Here is an 18,880-nt window from a genome sequence, read left to right on the forward strand (position 1 = left end):
ACCCTGAACAAGTCCCAGTTGTTCAACCCTCCCAGATTTCTAACACTGTAAATAGGAACATTCCTGATGTACTCAGGATGACTGTGAATGAGGATTATAAAGCATGTTTTAAAGTGTAAAAGTCCAAAAGCAAAGCTGATTATTCATTTCATTTATATTGTAACTAAAAATAAAAAAGCACTTTTTTGTAGACTCATTTTTGCAGGACAACTTTCTAATAGAAAGTTTGTAATAGAGCCAGCGTGGTGTAGTGGCAAGAGTGTTGGACTAGGAGCTGGGAGATCCGGGTTCTAGTCCCCACTCGGCCATGGAAGCTCACTGGGTGACTTTGGGCCAGTCACAGACTCTCAGCCCAACCCACCTCACAGGGTTGTTGTTGTGAGGATAAAATGGAGAAGAGGAGGATAATGTAAGCCGCCTTGGGTTCCTTGCAAGAGGAAAAAAGGCAGGGTATAAATGCAATCAATCAATCTAATACAGCTGATCACTTATGATAAGCATTAATGAGTGACTAATCCTTTCATGCTTCTCCATTTGACTTCCATTATTCACAAACCATCCACTATTATCCTGAGACAAAATAGTCCTTTTTTTTGTTATTCACACTGGTCTCTAAAGTATATGGCATTCACCAATACATGAACTAGCTCACTTAGCCCTTCTTTTATAATCTTCCTTTGAATAAATCAAATTTAGTAGGTAGCTTTGTAAAAGAATAGGCACTTCTTACTGCTGCTTGAGTGTTGTGCTTCTTAACATGTGAATTAATAAGTGTCTTATTTTCCAAAGCGTCACTTGTTAAATAACTGACAGTAAATGTTATCTCTCTTGTATGTAGGGTGTGTGTTTTGATATACCTGTAGCTGAACTAAGCAAAATACAGGTAAGGTCCTACTACTGCTCATGTTACTATTATGTTAATGGTTATGATGTTTTTCACTAAAGTGAAAAAAAATACAACCTTGACCATCAAAATAAAATTCCATTAAAATGGGATGGCTGCATTTGAATTAGCACTAAAACCCAGGGATCTCAGTTGTGGCGTTGAAGATTCCCATACACTTGGTCAGAATAACTAGACACCATTTCATGAATCCCTCTAAATCATGTACTAAGCCTCCTTTAAATACAATTGTTTCGCAGGAAAATACTAGCCACATGCTTGCCATTTCTCACCTTCTTGAGGTGATCCCTGGCCTTCGCTACCTCTTTTCTTTGACATAACTTGCCTTTGTGCACCTTTCCCCTATCTTGGACAATAGGTTATTTCCCATTGGCAAATAACCCCTCAGCTGTTACTCATGATCCCCCTGATTAGATAGCATAAAACAGAATATTTGTTCCTGTGTTTTTGTCACACTCTGACCATATCAAGAGGCCCCAAGAATTACTGAGTGATCCTTATTCTGTGACATAGTCTCATGTAAATGTATGTTGAATTGCTCAGTTTAGATTTAGGTAGATCAGCATGCTCGTTTATTTTACTTTCTTTCTTTCTCCTATTTCCCATTTATATTTTTCTTTAATAACCTTAATTAATTTGGAAACCTGGGCTGCATTGGATTCCTGTACCAACCAAGGGATAGAATTCCTTCCATGCTGCCTAGACCATTTGGGTTATTCTCAGCCTTTCCCAGCCTGGTGCCCTCCAGATGTTTTGGACTACAATTCCCAGCATTCCTGGCCATGCTGGCTGGGGTGATGGGAGTTGTAGGCCAAAACCTCTGAAGGACACCAGGTTGGAGAAGACTGTAGGTTAATGTGAGGTAAAGAGGGGAGGACGGGCTAATTGCGTGACCACTGAAGACTGGGAGCTTGGCTGGTATTCCCCCATTCCCAAATAAGTTGTGAGGAGCCTCTGTTGCCTCAAGTTAGGTTGATTTAGGAGTGAGTGATGGAGTGAAGGATACATTGATGGTAGATTGTAACCCCCATCTCTACACCAGTCATACACAATTAATACCTTGGAAAGAGTTGAAACCTTTTTGATTCTGAGCAGAATTGTGAGTTTAATAAATAAGAAATTTAGCTAAACCGGGCATGGTACAATCTCATATAAACAGGGTGAGATGGCTTGATTGTACTCTCCTTTATTATTGCAATACCTCTTGCCAGTGCCTTGATTTCATTTTAGCACAACTCTTTATCATATGTGGATAAAATTAATATTTCAGGATTAGCTTAGAGGCAGTTTAATTCACTTCAAAGAGGATGAAGTGAATGACCTCTATATTGCCTAAACACTTTTGTGTAAGGGTTAAATAGACATTTTGCTCTTTCCTCTTTTACTGTAATATACAACAATCAGCTGTAAATGATTTTAAAGGCATTTCAAACTTGCAAAAGCATTTAATACTGTGACCTTGCTCTCTCAGTGTTTGCTTTAAACTGTTACCAGAGAAAGCAGTCATAGTTTTAAAAATGCTTGCTTTGGGAAGTTTTGAAATGCCTTTTAAAGAAACTCATCTCTTAGTATAATATAGATCAAGTTTAAAGAGTAACGTACTTATTTTTTACTTGAGACACAAGGTGTGAGATAAATAAGATTTGATGACTTGTCTTGCATTTTATGTTCTGTGTAGCTCATATTTTTTATCCTTTATTTTCTGTTGGGATATTAAACATTGGTCACCATGCAGGCTTGTAAATTCAGTGCTGACTCTAGAGATAACCAAAGTAACATGCAGCTTGTTTTTTATTAGCAAACATGGCAAGACACAAGACGCTGGCAACTTTCTGTGGCAACAGAATTGCCTGAACTTGAAGAATCGCCACGTGAGGGTGGCCGAAGTGGCAGTGGCTCAGAATTCAGGAACGGAAGACGAGGTGGCGGCTTTAATAGGCACGACAGATTCAGAAACAGGGGCCAAAAACGAAGCTTTGACCGGGCTTTTTGATCATTCGTTAATGTCATATATTTAAATGGGACTAAATTTCTTGTTTTATCAAAAGTAAAGTTGATTTACACTTTTCCTACGTGCTTTTATTACCAGCTTGGATTTGTCTCATTCATACAATTCTCACTGTTAAACTTGTCAACATACAAGGAACAAAACTGGAGTGTCCTAGTTGTGAATATCACTACAAGGGCTTAGGCATAAGGCCTGCTCTACTATCATCACAACTTTTCATGTTGGCACTAGCATCACAAACCTAGTAACTACCTTGAGTTAGAGTTACTGTGAAAATTCAAAGCTGTTAAATGCAAAAGAAATGAACAGAGTATAGTGTGGCAGGGATAGAACTAAAAACAACTTACACATAATTGTAAAGACATTTTTACAGCCCATGGAACCAACCTTGTTACAGTCCTACATACCTGGAATTCTTTGGTAATTGGTTGGATGCACCTGAAACATTACTGCTATTGTTACTATTTTACTTTTCTGTGATATAGTCCCTTATTTGTAACATGTTTATCCTACCCTTCCTGTAATGGAGTGAGTGGACTTTTATTTGCTAAGCTACTTTGACAGAGTGACTAGCCAAGTTAAGTTCAGTAGCTGAAGGAGATGGTGGTAGCAAATCAAAGGAACACTTCACCTACACTTCTCAATTAACTATCTTTGTCTGAAATGCCAGTTTAATCAGGGATGGGTGGAAGATCTAGCTGAAGACTGCTGGGTGACTTGCAGTAGATGAGCAAGGTTTTCTGACATCCAATTATTTAACAAAAGCAGCAACAAAGTGACCCACACCTGCCCAATTAATAATACTGCAATACAGCTAAAATGAAGAAAGGTTGTGATAACCAGGAGTGGATTTTTGCATGGAAAGACTAATCTACATTCTGTTCTGGTACTCAAAATTCCTGGATGAAGAATTTGCCCAAGAAGTGAAGGAAAAAGGTCATAAAAGCTACCCACTTTTTTTCTTTTACATGCTAGATGTTCAAACTAGGTAGGTGGTCACAGTATAAAAATGAAATTTTCATATAAGGGAAATGATCCAGTTGGGGAAGAGTTAATATTGGCTACTACTAGATGGGAAAGTTAATACTAGATGTTTTCTTCAGTGAGTTTTTATTTTGAGCGACTCTTAATCGGTGGGGCAATGTCAGTTCCAGGTTTTTCAGGGTCCTTGGGCAAGATACCCTCAATATGCCCCCTCCCTCAGTAAGACTACCTTCTCACCACCATTGTCACTAGTTACTACTGCTCCTCATCTGCTTTCTCACCACTGCTACCACTTGCTTACCTGACAGCTGGAGAGTGAGTAAGCAGGTAGTGACGTCTATTACACCTCCTTTTCATCACCACTGTTGTTTGGGCTAGGGGCAGGTGAACAAGGAGGTTGCAATTGTGAAGAGGAGTAAGTCCACGGGGCTCTTGTCAGTTGACCCCGGCTGAACTATGGTCCCAGACATGCTTACCCTTCATGCTGGCCCTGCTGGGGATATGAAAAAATAAGCATTAATATTTTTTTTGCACTGGAAGAAGTGTCTTTGGTAAGAGACTGTCTCAGTCTATTAGTACTACAACCATACCAGTTTTATTTCAAGTTAACAGAGCCAGTGTGGTGTAGTGGCTACAGTGTTGGACTGGGAGTCAGGAGATCTGGGTTCTAGTCCTCACTCGGCCATAGAAGTTCACTGGGTGACTTTGGGCCAGTCACAGACTCTCAGCCCAACCAACCTCACAGGGTTGTTGCGAGGCTAAAATGGAAGAGGATTATGTATGCTGCCTTGGGGTCTTTGAGGAGGAAAAAAAGGTGGTATATAAATGTAATAAATAAACTGGCTTACTCCCCACATCTGCCAAAGATGTGAGAATTCTTGTTTGGTGAGGATGTCAGCAATCCTTTGCCTGCCTTCTCTCACAGAACCAGAATTCCTTGGTCAGGGCTGGAAGCGAGTTCTAAGTTTTAAAATGTAATGTGGATGCTGAATCCCAGGTTTCTGAGCAGCCACATTTACGCATTTCTATGAGGCAAGGCAGCGATTTTCCTGACAGCTTCAGCTCGCTCTCCTGCCTCGGCCGGGTCCCCAGCTACTGCTGCGGACGACGGTCCCTGTCCATCAGGCCTCCATTTTAACTAAGGGAACACCGTCATGGCGGCTGGAGCCGGCGGCGCGTTCCGTTGCGCTCGCGCGTGTCTCTGTCCGCGCATGCGAGGTACTGCGGGGAGAGTTTAGGGTGGACACCGATACAGCCAACGGACTGAGCGCGAGGACAAAGCAGCGGAACAAGGAGAGAGGAGTGGGGGAAAGGAAGAAGATGGCGACCCCCGCCGAGTGGGCCTCGCTCTGCGAGAAGTTCCGGAGCGCCGTCAATCTCTCGTATGTGGAGTCCAAGAAGGACCCGGAGACCGAGCCTTACCGCTCCAAGTACGGGGCGCGGGAGCTGCTCGAAGGCATCAAGCAGCTGCTGGGCTCCGAGGAGGCGGGCGAGGCCGAAGGCGCGCCGGGCGCTGGCGAGGACGACGGGAGGGAGCGGCTGCGCGCCGTGCGGCTGGCCGCGGTCGAGTACGAGCTGGGGGTGAACCACACGGACACCCAGGAGTGCTCCGCCGGCGAGGAGCACCTGGTGAAGTGCCTACAGCTGCTGGAGCGGCACCGCCTCTCCCGGGAGTGCGTCTCCCTCTACATACAAGCCCAGGTGGGGAAGGGCTGGCTGTGCTTCTGGTCGTAGTCGAGGGCGGCCTTTCCCAACCTGGGCCTCTCCAGAGGTGTTGGCCGCAACCCACGGCATGCTGGCTGGGGGATGCTGGGAGTTGTAGGCCAGCACCTCTGGAGGGGCCCAGGCTGGCTGGGGGATGCTGGGAGTTGTAGGCCAACACCTCTGGAGGGGCCCAGGCTGGCTGGGGGATGCTGGGAGTTGTAGGCCAACACCTCTGGAGGGGCCCAGGCTGGCTGGGGGATGCTGGGAGTTGTAGGCCAACACCTCTGGAGGGGCCCAGGCTGGCTGGGGGATGCTGGGAGTTGTAGGCCAACACTTCTGGAGGGGCCCAGGCTGGCTGGGGGATGTTGGGAGTTGTAGGCTAACACCTCTGGAGGGGCCCAGGTTGGGAAAAGCTGTTCTAAGGTTTTCTCACAGCCACGGCCAAGCGCATTGGGCAGCTCCTCTAACCGTAAAGACTGGAGAGGCAAGTGATAGCGCCATATTTATAAACCATAAAACAGGGTAGTTGTGCCCACACACACTTTAAACCCTGTTGTTGAGATATATGCTATGTACATGTATCCTTAGGAGAGAAATAGTGCACGTTTCTAGATTTCATGAGGTTCAGTAGCTGGGTGGGTTATATTGCTTGATCAGAATAGATAAGCCGTTTGACATCAGTTCAGGTGCATGTCAAAATGTGTATTATTTGCAGTGTCCAATTGTTCTTTCTGGCGAAGGACGTTAGTGGGATTTTGACACTGATAGAGTGTTTATATTGTTTTGTAAGAGTAAACTTTGAATTTCCCAGACATGTTTATAGTAGTACTCATGCAACTGCATTTCAAAATTAGCCTCTCTTCCTCTCCAGAGTTCTATCACATCATAGTGTTATACTAAAAGAGCTTCAGCTGTTGGGCAGTACAGAAAGGTACTAAATAAAAATAAATACTAAAAAACAGCAACCAATAATTGAAACAAAACATGTGAACATTGTGGTTCTGTTCTCATATTTATAGAAGTATTAACACCGTCTTAAAGCCTTAAGAAAAGTTGGCTCTACCATTTGGTGCCATAGCATAAAGGACTATCATATCTGCGTTTTCAAGCCTGGGCAAACTTAACATGGCCTGTAGCAACTGTACTTGCTAAAAGATGAGAGAGCAGGCCAAGAGATATGTTGTTATAACATTGTTTTTGTGCTTTGTCCACAAGGGTGCTTTCTGTGTTCCCTTGCTTTTTTTTGTAGCCATGTGTCTATTCTTCTGGTTTTGGTGCCAGAAGGAAAAAAGAGAGAGTGCAGATGCTGAGAGAGGGGGCGGTGTGCATGCATGTGTGAAATGCACTGCCATGCAGTGGTGGGAAACATTGTGGGAGGGGTGAAGGAAAAACACTAGTGTGGGCTGAGATGGTGGTGGCAGGCCATCCCCTGGAATAATTGTTGCAAGGCAGTAATGTTTCCACTTCAAGCAGTGAAAAGAAAAAATTGTCTCCTCAAGTGCTCTCAGCTTTGATTAGTTACCATTGCAGTGTGGAAGCTGCTATGGGCCAGCAGCAATGGCAGGGGAAGACATTTTGATATTCATCAGGTCCATATCCTTCACAGATTTTAATGGTGTGGCTTGAGACACAACATTTCCAGGAAGTTTGAAGCCAGTTTTCCCTGGAAAAATGGAAATCTTAGGAAATCTTGCAAAATAAGCAGTCCTGATTTTTAGTGCTCTTTACAGATCTAAAGCCCCGTTGTTGTTTTAGAACAACCTTCCCCAACCTCGTGTCCTCCAGAAGTTTTGGACTAAAACATCCAGCATTCCTGACCACTGGCCATGCTGCCTGAAGCTAATGGGAGCTGAGGCCCAAAGGAACATATCTTACGTATAATTTGGTTTGCTCATAAAAATTTTTAAATTAAAAACTTTAAAAAGTAAACTGTTAGTAAATCTGAAATTATTGACCGAATAAAGTATACTTTTAAATTTAATATGCCAATCATGATAATTTTATGAGCGAACCGAGATATACGTAATGCTTTTTAAGTTCCTATTTTATGTCTGAACAGAAGGAAGTTGTACTAATCCCTGAAACATCTGATTCATCCTAGAACCCAGAAGAAACACTGGAGGCAGAGGAAAATTGGTGTAAAACATCTATTCCTGTTTGTAAGGAAGTTTAGGGAACTTCCTAAAACTGTTCCTGTTTGTGGGACAGAGTCTGAAAGAAAAGATTTTCAGACTGTCACCTTTTGAGATTTAATTTATCTGGGAAAGACTCAGCTTAGGAATAGTAAGCAACCATATTTAATTTAAGAACCTTTATGCAATCTCAATGTATTATTTGAAGAGTGACATTTTATTCACTTTTGAAAATAATTTCAATTAATGAACATCTTACTTTTTGTTCAGCTTGAAAGGTTGTCTCTAGTGGTGGTGTGAATCCCAGGCCTGCACCATAGGAACCAGCCTACTGAGTTTCTTTTAGGTAGAGAGGATTTATTCTAGTGGCAGCAGTTAAAACATTTTAGAGCTGATGCAGCATTCCCTACTGTTGAGGTTGAATTGAGAACTTTATTAAAAACTGGCCATGAGTTCTATAGACCCAAGTCTCAAAGTTAATTAAACAAAAAAGAAACATAGGTGGGATAAGGATAGGAGGGAGGCTTCATCTCCTAAGTGTCCAGCATAGAATTTCTATGGGCTGGTGGTGAAGGCATGAATCGCCCTGTCTTTCTGCCACTAGAACACCATGTTTCTGTGCTAGACACACATGAGGCCACCTGCTAGCATAGAAACACCAGGCTGGCGGTGGAGGATAGTAGCACTCCTTCCCTCCACCACCATCCCTCTTGGTCTCTATACTGGACATGTAGGTGGGAGCTTCCCCTCCCATACATCCAGTGTGGCACACAGTGGGCCGCTTAAGGAGGGATGAAGCACTCTGCCCCTCCCATGGCAGCCCCACTGGTTGCTGCGCTGGGTGGACAGGAGGCAAAGCACCCTCCTACATGCCCAGCATAGAAACACAGCAGGTTGCTGGGGGAGGTTCTGAGCAAGTTCCATCCCTCTTCCGGCAGCCCACTCACTCCCCTGGATGAAATTCTTAGGGTGCAGTCCTATGCGTGTTTAGACAGAAAAAAGTCCTACAAGTTGTAGGACTTCTTTCTGCCTAAACACGCATAGGATTGCACCCTTAGTCTCCTGTGGTGACTGGGCGAGTGGTTAAAATTAGGACTGTGGTAGTGGCTCCCTCTGCCCAATTGGGTTTTAGGCGTATGGGATTGCAAAGGGTATCCAATACAACCTTGTGGACAAATTTGAATCCCTTTCTGTTTTTAGCACCTGAAAAGGGTGGATTATATTGAGATAATGTGTCACAAGTCACTGGTTTGCTTCCCAGGAGTTGCCTCTAAGGCAGCCTTCCCCAGCCTGGCGCCAGTGGCTATGCTGACTGGGGATGATGGTAGTTGTAGTCCAACACATTTGAAAGGCATCAGGTTGGGGAAGGCTCTAACAATTTTAGTATTTGCACTTAGTGTAATTCTTTTATTAGTAGTTCCAGAGTGGCCCTGTGTTCTTCCAAAGTCAGTTCAGTGAATGAGTATTTCATTCTCTTTGTGCCATTCATTATTTTAAAAATAACAATTTCATCTCCTCTTATTTTGTAGAATAATCTGGGTATTCTGTGGTCGGAAAGAGATGACATTAAAACAGCTCAGACTTACTTGGAATCTGCAGAGGCTTTGTATAATCAGTACATGAAAGAGGTAACGTATGGAATGAGTTTGCCTTATGTCTCTGCAATATGCCTTGGATGCCACAATTGCACATTTTGATGTGGTGTGCTGCAGTCATGAAATAATAGACAGGTTTTCTGGATGCATTGTTCTTCGGCTTTGAAAATTGATGGCCCTATCTTATGTTATGAAACGTGGAGCACTTTTTGAGAAAATGTGTAGCCAGGATATTTGAATGTCTTCCTCTTGGATGCTGTTCTTTTGAAAATTGATAGTAGCTCATGCCACCTGAAATACATCTACTATTGTAATTTCACTTTTAAATAACTTCAACAATGGTTAGCATTTAAGCAGAATGATTAGTGCAAACAGTTGATTAGAATATGAGCATCAGTACAAAATGAAAATTGTGTTATCACTATAACCACATAAAGCATCTATAAAACAGCTTAATGACACTTCAATTATTATTGTTACTGATTGCATTAGAATAGTCTTTTTTAAAACTTATACCTCTTGTCTGGCTGTAATTCTGCACAGAAGCAAGCACATCTAGTTGTCCAAAAAGATTTTTCTGTATATCAGGAGGACATAATAAGCTAAACCCTTTATGCATAACAAGCAGCCTTCTAAGTTGTTGCCTCTGCTGTGCAATAGCATTGGCACAATGGGGCCTTTGTTACAGTCTCTGAGGCACTATTTATACTCTCAGCTGCCTCAGGAGACATTTCCAGTGTTTTTAAATCCCCTGACACAGCTTTTATGAAAACAGTGGAATGCTGCACTTTGGCAAGTCCTAAAAAGTGATGGTGAAGATACTTCAGTTGCTTCATGTTAAATGTTGTTCTGGCCTTATTTAACTGAATTTGCCTTAACTAGAAATGATACTGTGGAGAAAGGTCTGGGGATCAAGTGCCTGTTACTTTAAAAAAAAATCCACTGTAGGTTCTGATGGTTCTGTTTACCAGGAATAGATTGGAAAACTTCTCCCACTTCTCGCCTCTTACCTACACTTTCCTGGATTGTTGCCAGTGGCCCATCTCCCTAGGTGCTCCTCTGCATGCTCAACTGGCCATTTCCCTAGTCTCAAAATTCTTGTTCCTACCGGTGTGTCCAATCCCACTAGGTCATGCCTGATTGGAGGATCCAGCTCCCCTAGTTCTGCAGGGTTAAAAATGATAATTATTTCCACTTCAGGCATTCCACTGGAACACTATTTTAAAAATCCCTAACTTGCCCTTCCTCTTGATGGATTCCAGGGTGGCATACAATAATAAAAATCTTATAACATAACACATCAACCTTCACATAAAAATACGACTGAAGGGAACAAGCAGAATGAATTGCCAAGCAGAACAGAAGCAATAAAACCAAGTTAAAATGCCTGGCCAAATAAAAATGTTTTGACCCGGCACCAGAAAGATTGTAGTGTGGCACCAGTCAAACTTCCTTGGAAAGGATATCCCAAAGTTGTGGCACCACCACAGAAAAGGTCCTCTCCATTATACCTACTTAATATCCTCACCAACTGATGGTACTCAGAAGGGTTTTTTTTGACGATCTTAATTCACAGGCAAATGGTATGGGAGGAGGTGCTTCTTGAGGTATTTGGGTTCTTGGAAAGCCCAATTAATTTGAGGGGCTTACTGGAGTGTGTTTGCACACCCATAATTAAAATGTGATTTGTAATATTTTTCCTCTTTAAAAGGAAAGGGTATTCTTCCAGAGTTTCTGACTTCTTTGTTTCTATATTGTTACCATTACTGATATTTATTTGTTTAAAAATTCCCTCTCTTACTATCAACACTACAAAACAGTTCTGCTGATTCCAGAATAGTTAACTATTTGAGTGTAGAAACAGGTTTTTAGAAGTATGTAGGGTTAGGCGTGCCTTCGGCTATTGGGTGGTATAGAAATAAAATGAAATAAATAAATAACTGCTTCTGCCATACAGTAGGGAAGCATTTTTAAGTGGTATCCAGATTTAACTACCTTGGATGTCTGGAACTTAGATGTCTTGTGCAATAAGAACATTTCAGGCCTCTTAAGGTGCTTTATTTTAGCTTTACGTTCTGTGCAGTACCAAAATGCATCCAGTAGAGAGAGCACAAAGTTACTGAATGTACTATCTCTAATATATGTTATGTTTTGCAGAATGGGAATCCTCCACTTGATTCCAATGAACACTTTATGACTGAAGAAGAGAAACTCTCTGACCAAGAGAGATCAAAAAGGTGTGTGTTGATTAAAGCAGAAGGTGGAGATGAGTGGGAGAGTGTCTGTCTTAAAATTAAATCTAAACCCCCTGTTTCCCCAGATTTGAGAAGGTCTATACTCATACGCTATATTATCTGGCACAAGTCTACCAACATCTGGAAATGATTGAGAAGGCTGCGCAGTATTGCCATACCACCCTCAAACGGCAACTTGAGTATAGTGGCTACTATCCAGTAGAATGGGCTCTCAATGCAGCTACTTTGTCTCAGTATTATCTCACAAAGGTAATTGCTTAAATATTGTCTTCTGTGTACCTAATTTGTCAAGATGCTACCATAGTCAGAATTGCTGATTGATCAGCTATCACACTTGTGGCGTGGCCCTCAGTGGCTGCCATTGGGTTGGATCTAGACTTAGTTGAACTCATTTCCTGTTTAAATCAGTGGGGCCTAAGTTCAACTTGGATCCAGAACTTGCTCCGATGAAGGGTTTCTGCAGGCAAAAAGGGTGAGTAGGTGATTTTTGCCAATTTCTTCTACCTCCCCCTGCAGCCCCATATGCCTCCAAACAGTCTGATCCAGAGGGTTGGGGACCCTCTGGGACAGCATGGGAGATGATGATGGGAGCTGCAGGGGGAAGGGGAATTGGTGAAGATCGCCTAGGGAGTGCTCCTGCTCAGGGAGGCAAACTCTAGATTCAACCCATTCTCTGCCTTTAAAAGAGTGAGTTGGCCAGACTTTACCATGGGAACAGGCTGCCAGGTCTCTGCATATATGCATGGCAGATTCTAAGAATAAGGGTCCAGTGTGCAATAGATATATAGCATCCTTGGAATACTATAACCCTACAACTGATACAGTTTTAACATCTAAAATATTGTTTACCCTATGCTCAGTCAACTTTAAAAAAAAAAAAAGCTCTAGGCCAGGAATACCCAACATGGGGCCCACAGGCACCATAGAACTCACAGGGACCTCCAGCAGTGCCCACTGCGCTCCTCACTCCCTGCCCTCTTCAAAACATTTTTTAAAATAAAGTCCTTAAAGTGTTAGGACAGTCTTCTTTCTCTCCCTTTCTAGCTTCTAGCCTTGCTCTTTCTCTCCCCTCTCCTCCTTTGCCTTGCTATTTCCATCTCCCTCCCTTCAGTCATGTTCCATGTGAGGAGTGTGGAAGGAACTTACAATGTTATGCTTCAGTTTTGCTATGGTGGCTGTGTGTCTTGTGAGGGAACTCCCAGAGAAACAATTTTGTGTTTGCCTTCAGATTTCCTCCTGTACAGTGTTGTCAGATTATGTCCCTAGATCTTTCAGCAACCACATGTTCAGGCATCCCATTTCAAAACAATAATATTCAATAACTTTTTAGTATTTATACTAAAATACTAAATACTAAGTGCAAGTAGTGGCTTGTTACTTGCCAGGAACAAACGCCACCATGCCCTCTCCCCACAGCAATGTTTCATGGAATCCAGGCATTGTTTAGCAGCTGCCAGTGTCATCTTTGGCCAAGCTGGACAAGTGCCATCTGCAGAGGACAGTAAGTCATCTCATTGCAGTCTCAACTGTTGTGGCTTTGAATTAAATGGGTTAATATGGATGTTAAATGGTCTGCTTGCTATTCAGAGTTTTAGTAACGGAACTTCCTTTCATTCCCTTCATGTGATCTGGTCTAATCAGTTTCATTGCCCCATTGATTTTGTGGGACTTCCACAAAAGTTCCAACCTTCTGGGGCCAGTGAACACATTTGGAATGTTGGAAAAGTTGGTGGGCAGTCTCACAAAATAGCTGCCATGGTGGATGTGGCCAGTCATAACACACTCATTTCCCAGAAGGCAAAATAATGAGACTAAACGAAAAGTAACTTGCCCAAGAACCTAAGTACAAGGCAGAGGTGGGGTCTGAGCTCCAAAACACAAAACCACTCCTTTGAACCCACAGTTTTCTGCTCCAACACCCATTTCACACAAGACAAACTGAAATACTCATTTCACAGAAGGCAGACTGATGGTGGTCCAAGAAATATACGTGCATGCACTCAGGTAAAGCGCGCGCACGCATGCACACCCCACAAGGACTTTGGGTGGCTAATCTTTCTTTCTTAAGAAAGCTTTTCAAAATCTAGCTGTGAACTAGAGCACTTCCAGACAAGCCTGTATTCACTCCGCCTCATTCAAGGAATTTTACAGGGGGGTCAGACATCGTTGTCTTTATTTTGTAGTGCTTCCACGTTTTCCCACCGTTGCTTCCATCTTCTTACTTTCCACAAAAAAATCCATTAAAGAGGAAAAGGTGGAATAGTTGCACAATATCTTTTGACTGGTAGTGCTAAGAGCCCTCCATCAGGAATTACCTCTAGTCTAATAAATCGGTCGTAATATTTTAATTCAGATGAAACAGAACAAGATCAACAAGATCTTCGACAGAGGAAAGCTGAAATTGCCAGATGTTGGATAAAGTACTGCTTGAACGTGTTGCAGGGAGCCCGGAAGTTGCTTGAGGTAATCAAGAAATGAGTGCAAATAACCATTTAATGTTTGCAATAGTAATTAACCCCAAACGGTTGTGCGGCTGTTAGTGATGCTGAGACTCTAGACCAGGGGTAGGGAGCTGTTTTCATCCCAAGGGCTTCATTCCCTCATGGCGTGTCTTCTGAGAGCTGCGTACCAGTGTTGGCTGGCGCCACAGGAAAAAGTGGGTGAGGCCGTCCACACACATTCTTTCTCATACAAACAGACCCATAAATTTTTGCACGTAATACAAAACACGCATGCACCTGTTTATTCTTGCACATAACATTTGCACGCACTGCATGTGCACAACCAGGCTCTCTCCCCTCACACATGCAGCAGTTAGACTTGAAAAAAGTCTCCCATTGGAGCCAGTGAGAGGCTTTTTCTCAGCCTGACTGACATGAGGGGGGAAGTGGTCATAATGGGTGGGGAAGATTAACCCTTTTTCCCTAGCTGTAACCACCTCTGAAAACCCTGCTTCATTTAGGTTTGGAAAAAAGCCTCCCACTCTGTCCAATGGGAGGCTTTTTTTCAAGTCTAATTGCTGTGAGGAGGGTGGCTACAGGCCAGTTGGGGAGGCTCTGCACATTCCTGCTTCCTCACCCCTGCTCTAGAGTATATTAAATCAAATCAAAGCTGCTGCATGTACAAAGATGGAAGCCAACTTCAGCTGAGTGCTGGAACCTATTCTTACCTTCTAAAACTGCTAGCAGTCTTCTGCCTGGGCAGTAAAGCACTTAAATCTTGTGATCACCAACTGTTTTTATCAATATATTTATTGATTTTCATTTTTAGTTTATATAAACATAATAAACATAACCATAACAAGAAAAAGACAACATAAAGTAAAAGAAAAAAGCTGGTAGAGGGAGGAGGGGAGAGGGAAAGAGGTGTGGATTGGTGGTGATAGATCTTGTTCATTCCCAAATTTTTCAGTTTATGGGAATGTCATAAACAAAATACCTTTACTTTCAGCTACTGATTTCCAGACCTGACTGATCATATCACCTTGACTATTTGATAGACCTTGATGCTTTACTGTCTCAGTGTCCAGATGGTTTCAGTTCTAGGAACTGAATATATTACCTTGCTAAGAAAGCAGAGATCCATTTTGCTAAAGCTAATCTGCCATTGGTTCACATCCCATTGTTACATGGTGTTCAACTTTGGCCTCTTTAGTGCTTTCTTCTTACCACTGTCATGTTAAAGGGTAGATATTTGGCAGTTAGGACAGGTGAGCAAGCAGGTATTCCCAGGTGTCCCTGTGACATGTCCATTTCAGCATCAGACCCATGATAAAAATTGGCTGTGTAATATTGACTGCCATGTTAGGCTTTTATGTGAGTTGTCGAGACTTTCAGTTCAAGAAAGCCATTCCTACAATCCAATACATTGTGGTGTGAATAGTAGGTTGGAATGAATAACCCACCCACCCCCAGATATAAACATGGCAGCTAAGAAGTACCAAAAATCTATTTAGGGGAGCGGCGGTAAAAAAAATAATCAAATAACAAGAATTAATGTTCGTATCTATATAATCCCTTGTGCTGTAATCCTGAAACCATTTGCTCTGTAATAATTAAGTGATGTCAAGGAAACTACCCCAGAGAACTGGTTGGAGAATTGTTGCAAAATCCGTAATATGCTCCTTGGTGCTTTAAGCTTAGTTTGTTTCTGTTGAATTGCTGCCGTAAATGAGATAAAAATATATGGAGACCTGTTACATGTTCCTGCTATATAGACATACTAAAAAATTCTGCATTGGTGCATTTAAACCTAGAAATCCAAAACTGATGGGGTTCTGTATTCTACAAGCAGCACTGGAGTAACAGAGGTTGCTCCTATGGAAGTGAATAGTTTATCAATGGTCGTATTTAATCTCTGAACCTGTTATGGCAAAAATATTTTACACCTGAGTGTTCTTGTTTTAGGACAACATTGGTGAGCTGGATCTGGACAGGCAGTCAGAGCTTAAAGCCCAGCAGAAAAAAGAGGAGGACGAGAAGGAGAAGGGCAGGAAGAAGGCCGTTCTCTTTGGAACTAGTGATCTATGTGATTCTATTTTGGCCACGGAAGAAAAAGTGAGCTGTGTGTTCCCATTAGACTTCAAAGAAGCCAGGGAAGTCTTCTTGGTGGGTCAGAATTATGTCAATGAAGCTAAAGAGTTCTTTCAGGTAGATGGGTATGTCACTGACCACATTGAAATTGTGCAGGACCATAGTGCCTTGTTCAAGGTACTGGCTTTCTTTGAAGATGATTATGAGAGGCGTTGCAAGATGCACAAGCGTAGGATCGATATGCTGGAGCCAATATATGCAGGCTTAAACCCTCAGTATTATCTGCTCCTCAGTAGGCAGCTTCAGTTTGAACTAGCAGATACCTACTATGAGATGATGGATTTAAAGGTGGCCATTGGTAATAGACTAGAGGAGCTTGATTCCCACACAATAAAGAAAATAAATTTTCTTGCTCAGCTGGCAATAAAATTCTATGAACTCTTTTTAGATTCACTGAGGAACCCTGATAAGGTTTTCCCTGAGACCCTGGAGGAGGATGTTCTTCGCCCTGCAATGGTGGCCAAGTTTCATATTGCACGCCTTTATGGCAAGCTTATTACTTCAGATGGCAAGAAACAGTTGGAGAACATGCAGACGTCATTGGAATATTACTCATTTCTGGTAGACTACTGTGAGAAGCACACAGAGGCTGTCCAGGCCATTGAAACTGAGTTAGAACTCAGTAAAGAAATGGTTGGTCTTCTTCCAACAAGAATGGAAAGGCTAAGGGCGAAGCTTTCTACTTTCACCTAAACATCTTCCTTCCCTGGAAATGTGCAATATTAACATGATCTCTGTCCAAAGAGATGGTTTCCCTTATGGAAGTTGCCTTGTAATAACCCAGCATCTTCTTCTGTTGTGAGCTCCCACTATGACAGGCAGCATAGAGCCCGTATCAAATGGAAAACTGTCAACTGTAGTAGTTCTCCCACAATTCAATATTAAATATACGAGTGGCCAACTGGTGCACTGTATTGCTTGCTCTGTACTGACATATAAACCTTCCTGACTTATTTTTCTCCATCCACTATGCAGTTTAGTTTCTGACTGTCGTGCTGTTCTCCAACAATTTCCTCCAATGGGTAACTTTTGGGGTAGGTTATGCTAACAGTCCAGTCCATCCCCACAAAATAGGCTTTAAGTACTGTGGTATAGGCAGAATTTTAGATTCCTCAACTGTCCCTTGAGGTTTTTTTTAACAGGTCGCTCATTTAATGGTGTCATATTTATTTTTGTATATGTTCAGTTGTACCTTTTTTAACCCTTTAAAGGGGTTCAGTAAATAAACATGCCTGGTAGTACATTCTCTTGACATTCTTTTGTTTGTGTGTGTGTTGTGACCGACTTGGCAGTGTAGACTAGCTCTGCTTTTTCTCTTCAGTCTTAAATGCACTCTGGATTCTATCAGTTCTTAGATCAGGGCTCTCTTTAGTCCATTCTAAAATAAGAAATAAATAAAAAGTCTACGCCAAGATAACCAAACATTATGTAAAGAGAGCCTGAGTTCTGTGACCTATATAATTCATTTGCACTTGTTTTGCATAATTCTAGGTATAAGACCAAAAAGGTATAGACAAAGAACACTAAAGCCCCACCTTACGACCATTGGGAGTTTAATTTATTTAACTGTTAAGTTATTGACTTGCTGTAAGCTGTCTGGAACTCTTTGGAGATAAGCCAGTGTATAAACATGCTAAAATAAAATAATAATTCAACTATGCCTCCACTTCTACAGCATCACAAGACATTTCCTACACACTTTGAAGTTTGTATTCACAGCTATAAGGATTAGAAGTAATAAAAGCTGAGGTTCTCTGGAAGCTAACCTTTGTGCTCAATGCCGCCTTCTGCAATTTTTCAGTTAAGCCCTGCAGAATATAATCAGCTTTGTCATAAGTATAAGGTATGGTACATGAATAGAAGACAGGAGTTTCATTTGGTACTGTTGTATTGTTTTCGGGAATACAAATTAGATGTGTACAGATCTTCAAATATGCATGTCTTTAAGGTATGTATATCATCTCTATAGAATACTGAACTCTGTGGGGATATGTTAGGACACTTACTGGTTTCCCCATAAACACCCATCTAGTTTTACCAGGAAATGGTGGTGGTTCTTTATGGTTTCTGTGCATCACACATATGGGCTCTGCGCCTGCATGGAGCTCCAGTGAGGAAACTTCGATAGCTGAGGAATTTTGACAGGAACCCAACCCCACTATCCCATTACACATGCCCAGTGGTTGTGTTCTCGCCTGACTCCTCAGTTCCCTTTTGACCGCCACTTTGGCAGCCTCGCTGGGAAGCTTCTCCATTGTTCTTTACCAGGAAAAAGAACAAGCTTAGGATCTTTTTCATTTTTCTCTCTCCTCCTTCTTATCTTTGACTTTGCATTTTTTTATTTTTCTTTGTGTTCTCCATGACAGCCTGAGGGCTTATGGCCCTCCAGAACCCCTTTCCACAAGTGTGTTCTCTGTGGGGTCAAACTTCCACAGTTTTGCCTTTTGCACCTTGCTGAAGGGCACAAGGTGGACATGTGCTCCTTTTGCCAAGCTTTTACAAAGCACAAGTGCTGTAATCATTCTGCAAGGCTCCGAGCTTTTCTCTGGCAATGGGCACTGTGGGTGGTGCCTAAGTCAGCGGAGCAGGTACTGTCAACGATCTGCTCATCTTGGAGGCTTGGAGATGTCTCCCCTTTCTAACAACCCACCTCAAGAAATGTCAGGCTTCTGACCACTCCAGTGGCATCCTTGGTGGCTTTGAGTC

General features: G+C 42.4%; 2 protein-coding genes and 1 long non-coding RNA gene across 5 annotated transcripts in view; 2 read left to right on the plus strand and 1 right to left on the minus strand.

Moving 5' to 3' along the window:
• The window catches only part of LOC146350703 (nucleolar RNA helicase 2-like), a 22,753-nt gene extending 19,781 nt beyond the window's left edge, over positions 1-2,972 (plus strand). For all 3 annotated transcript variants that reach the window (XM_084845435.1, XM_084845436.1, XM_084845437.1), the window contains exons 14-15: positions 839-883; positions 2,703-2,972. In XM_084845435.1, the coding sequence (XP_084701561.1) occupies positions 839-883; positions 2,703-2,897 (240 nt within the window). In that variant the 3' untranslated portion in view covers positions 2,898-2,972. The remainder of the gene's footprint in view (positions 1-838; positions 884-2,702) is intronic.
• On the minus strand, positions 2,527-5,561 carry LOC146350704 (uncharacterized). The gene is made up of 2 exons (XR_014789359.1): positions 5,319-5,561; positions 2,527-4,389 (listed from the first exon to the last, which is right to left on the minus strand). It is a non-coding gene; the product is annotated as an uncharacterized LOC146350704 (long non-coding RNA).
• KIFBP (kinesin family binding protein) lies at positions 5,112-18,216 on the plus strand. The gene is made up of 7 exons (XM_084845438.1): positions 5,112-5,597; positions 9,262-9,360; positions 11,485-11,564; positions 11,648-11,831; positions 12,999-13,083; positions 13,936-14,045; positions 15,989-18,216. Exons 1-7 carry the CDS (start codon positions 5,217-5,219, stop codon positions 16,865-16,867), a joined length of 1,818 nt encoding a protein of 605 aa, XP_084701564.1. The 5' UTR covers positions 5,112-5,216; the 3' UTR covers positions 16,868-18,216.
• The last annotated feature ends 664 nt before the right edge of the window (positions 18,217-18,880 follow it).

This window comes from Heloderma suspectum, chromosome 3 (assembly GCF_057233095.1).
Source record: "Heloderma suspectum isolate Gila_16-S chromosome 3, 16-S_ref, whole genome shotgun sequence".
Taxonomy (NCBI): domain Eukaryota; kingdom Metazoa; phylum Chordata; class Lepidosauria; order Squamata; family Helodermatidae; genus Heloderma; species Heloderma suspectum.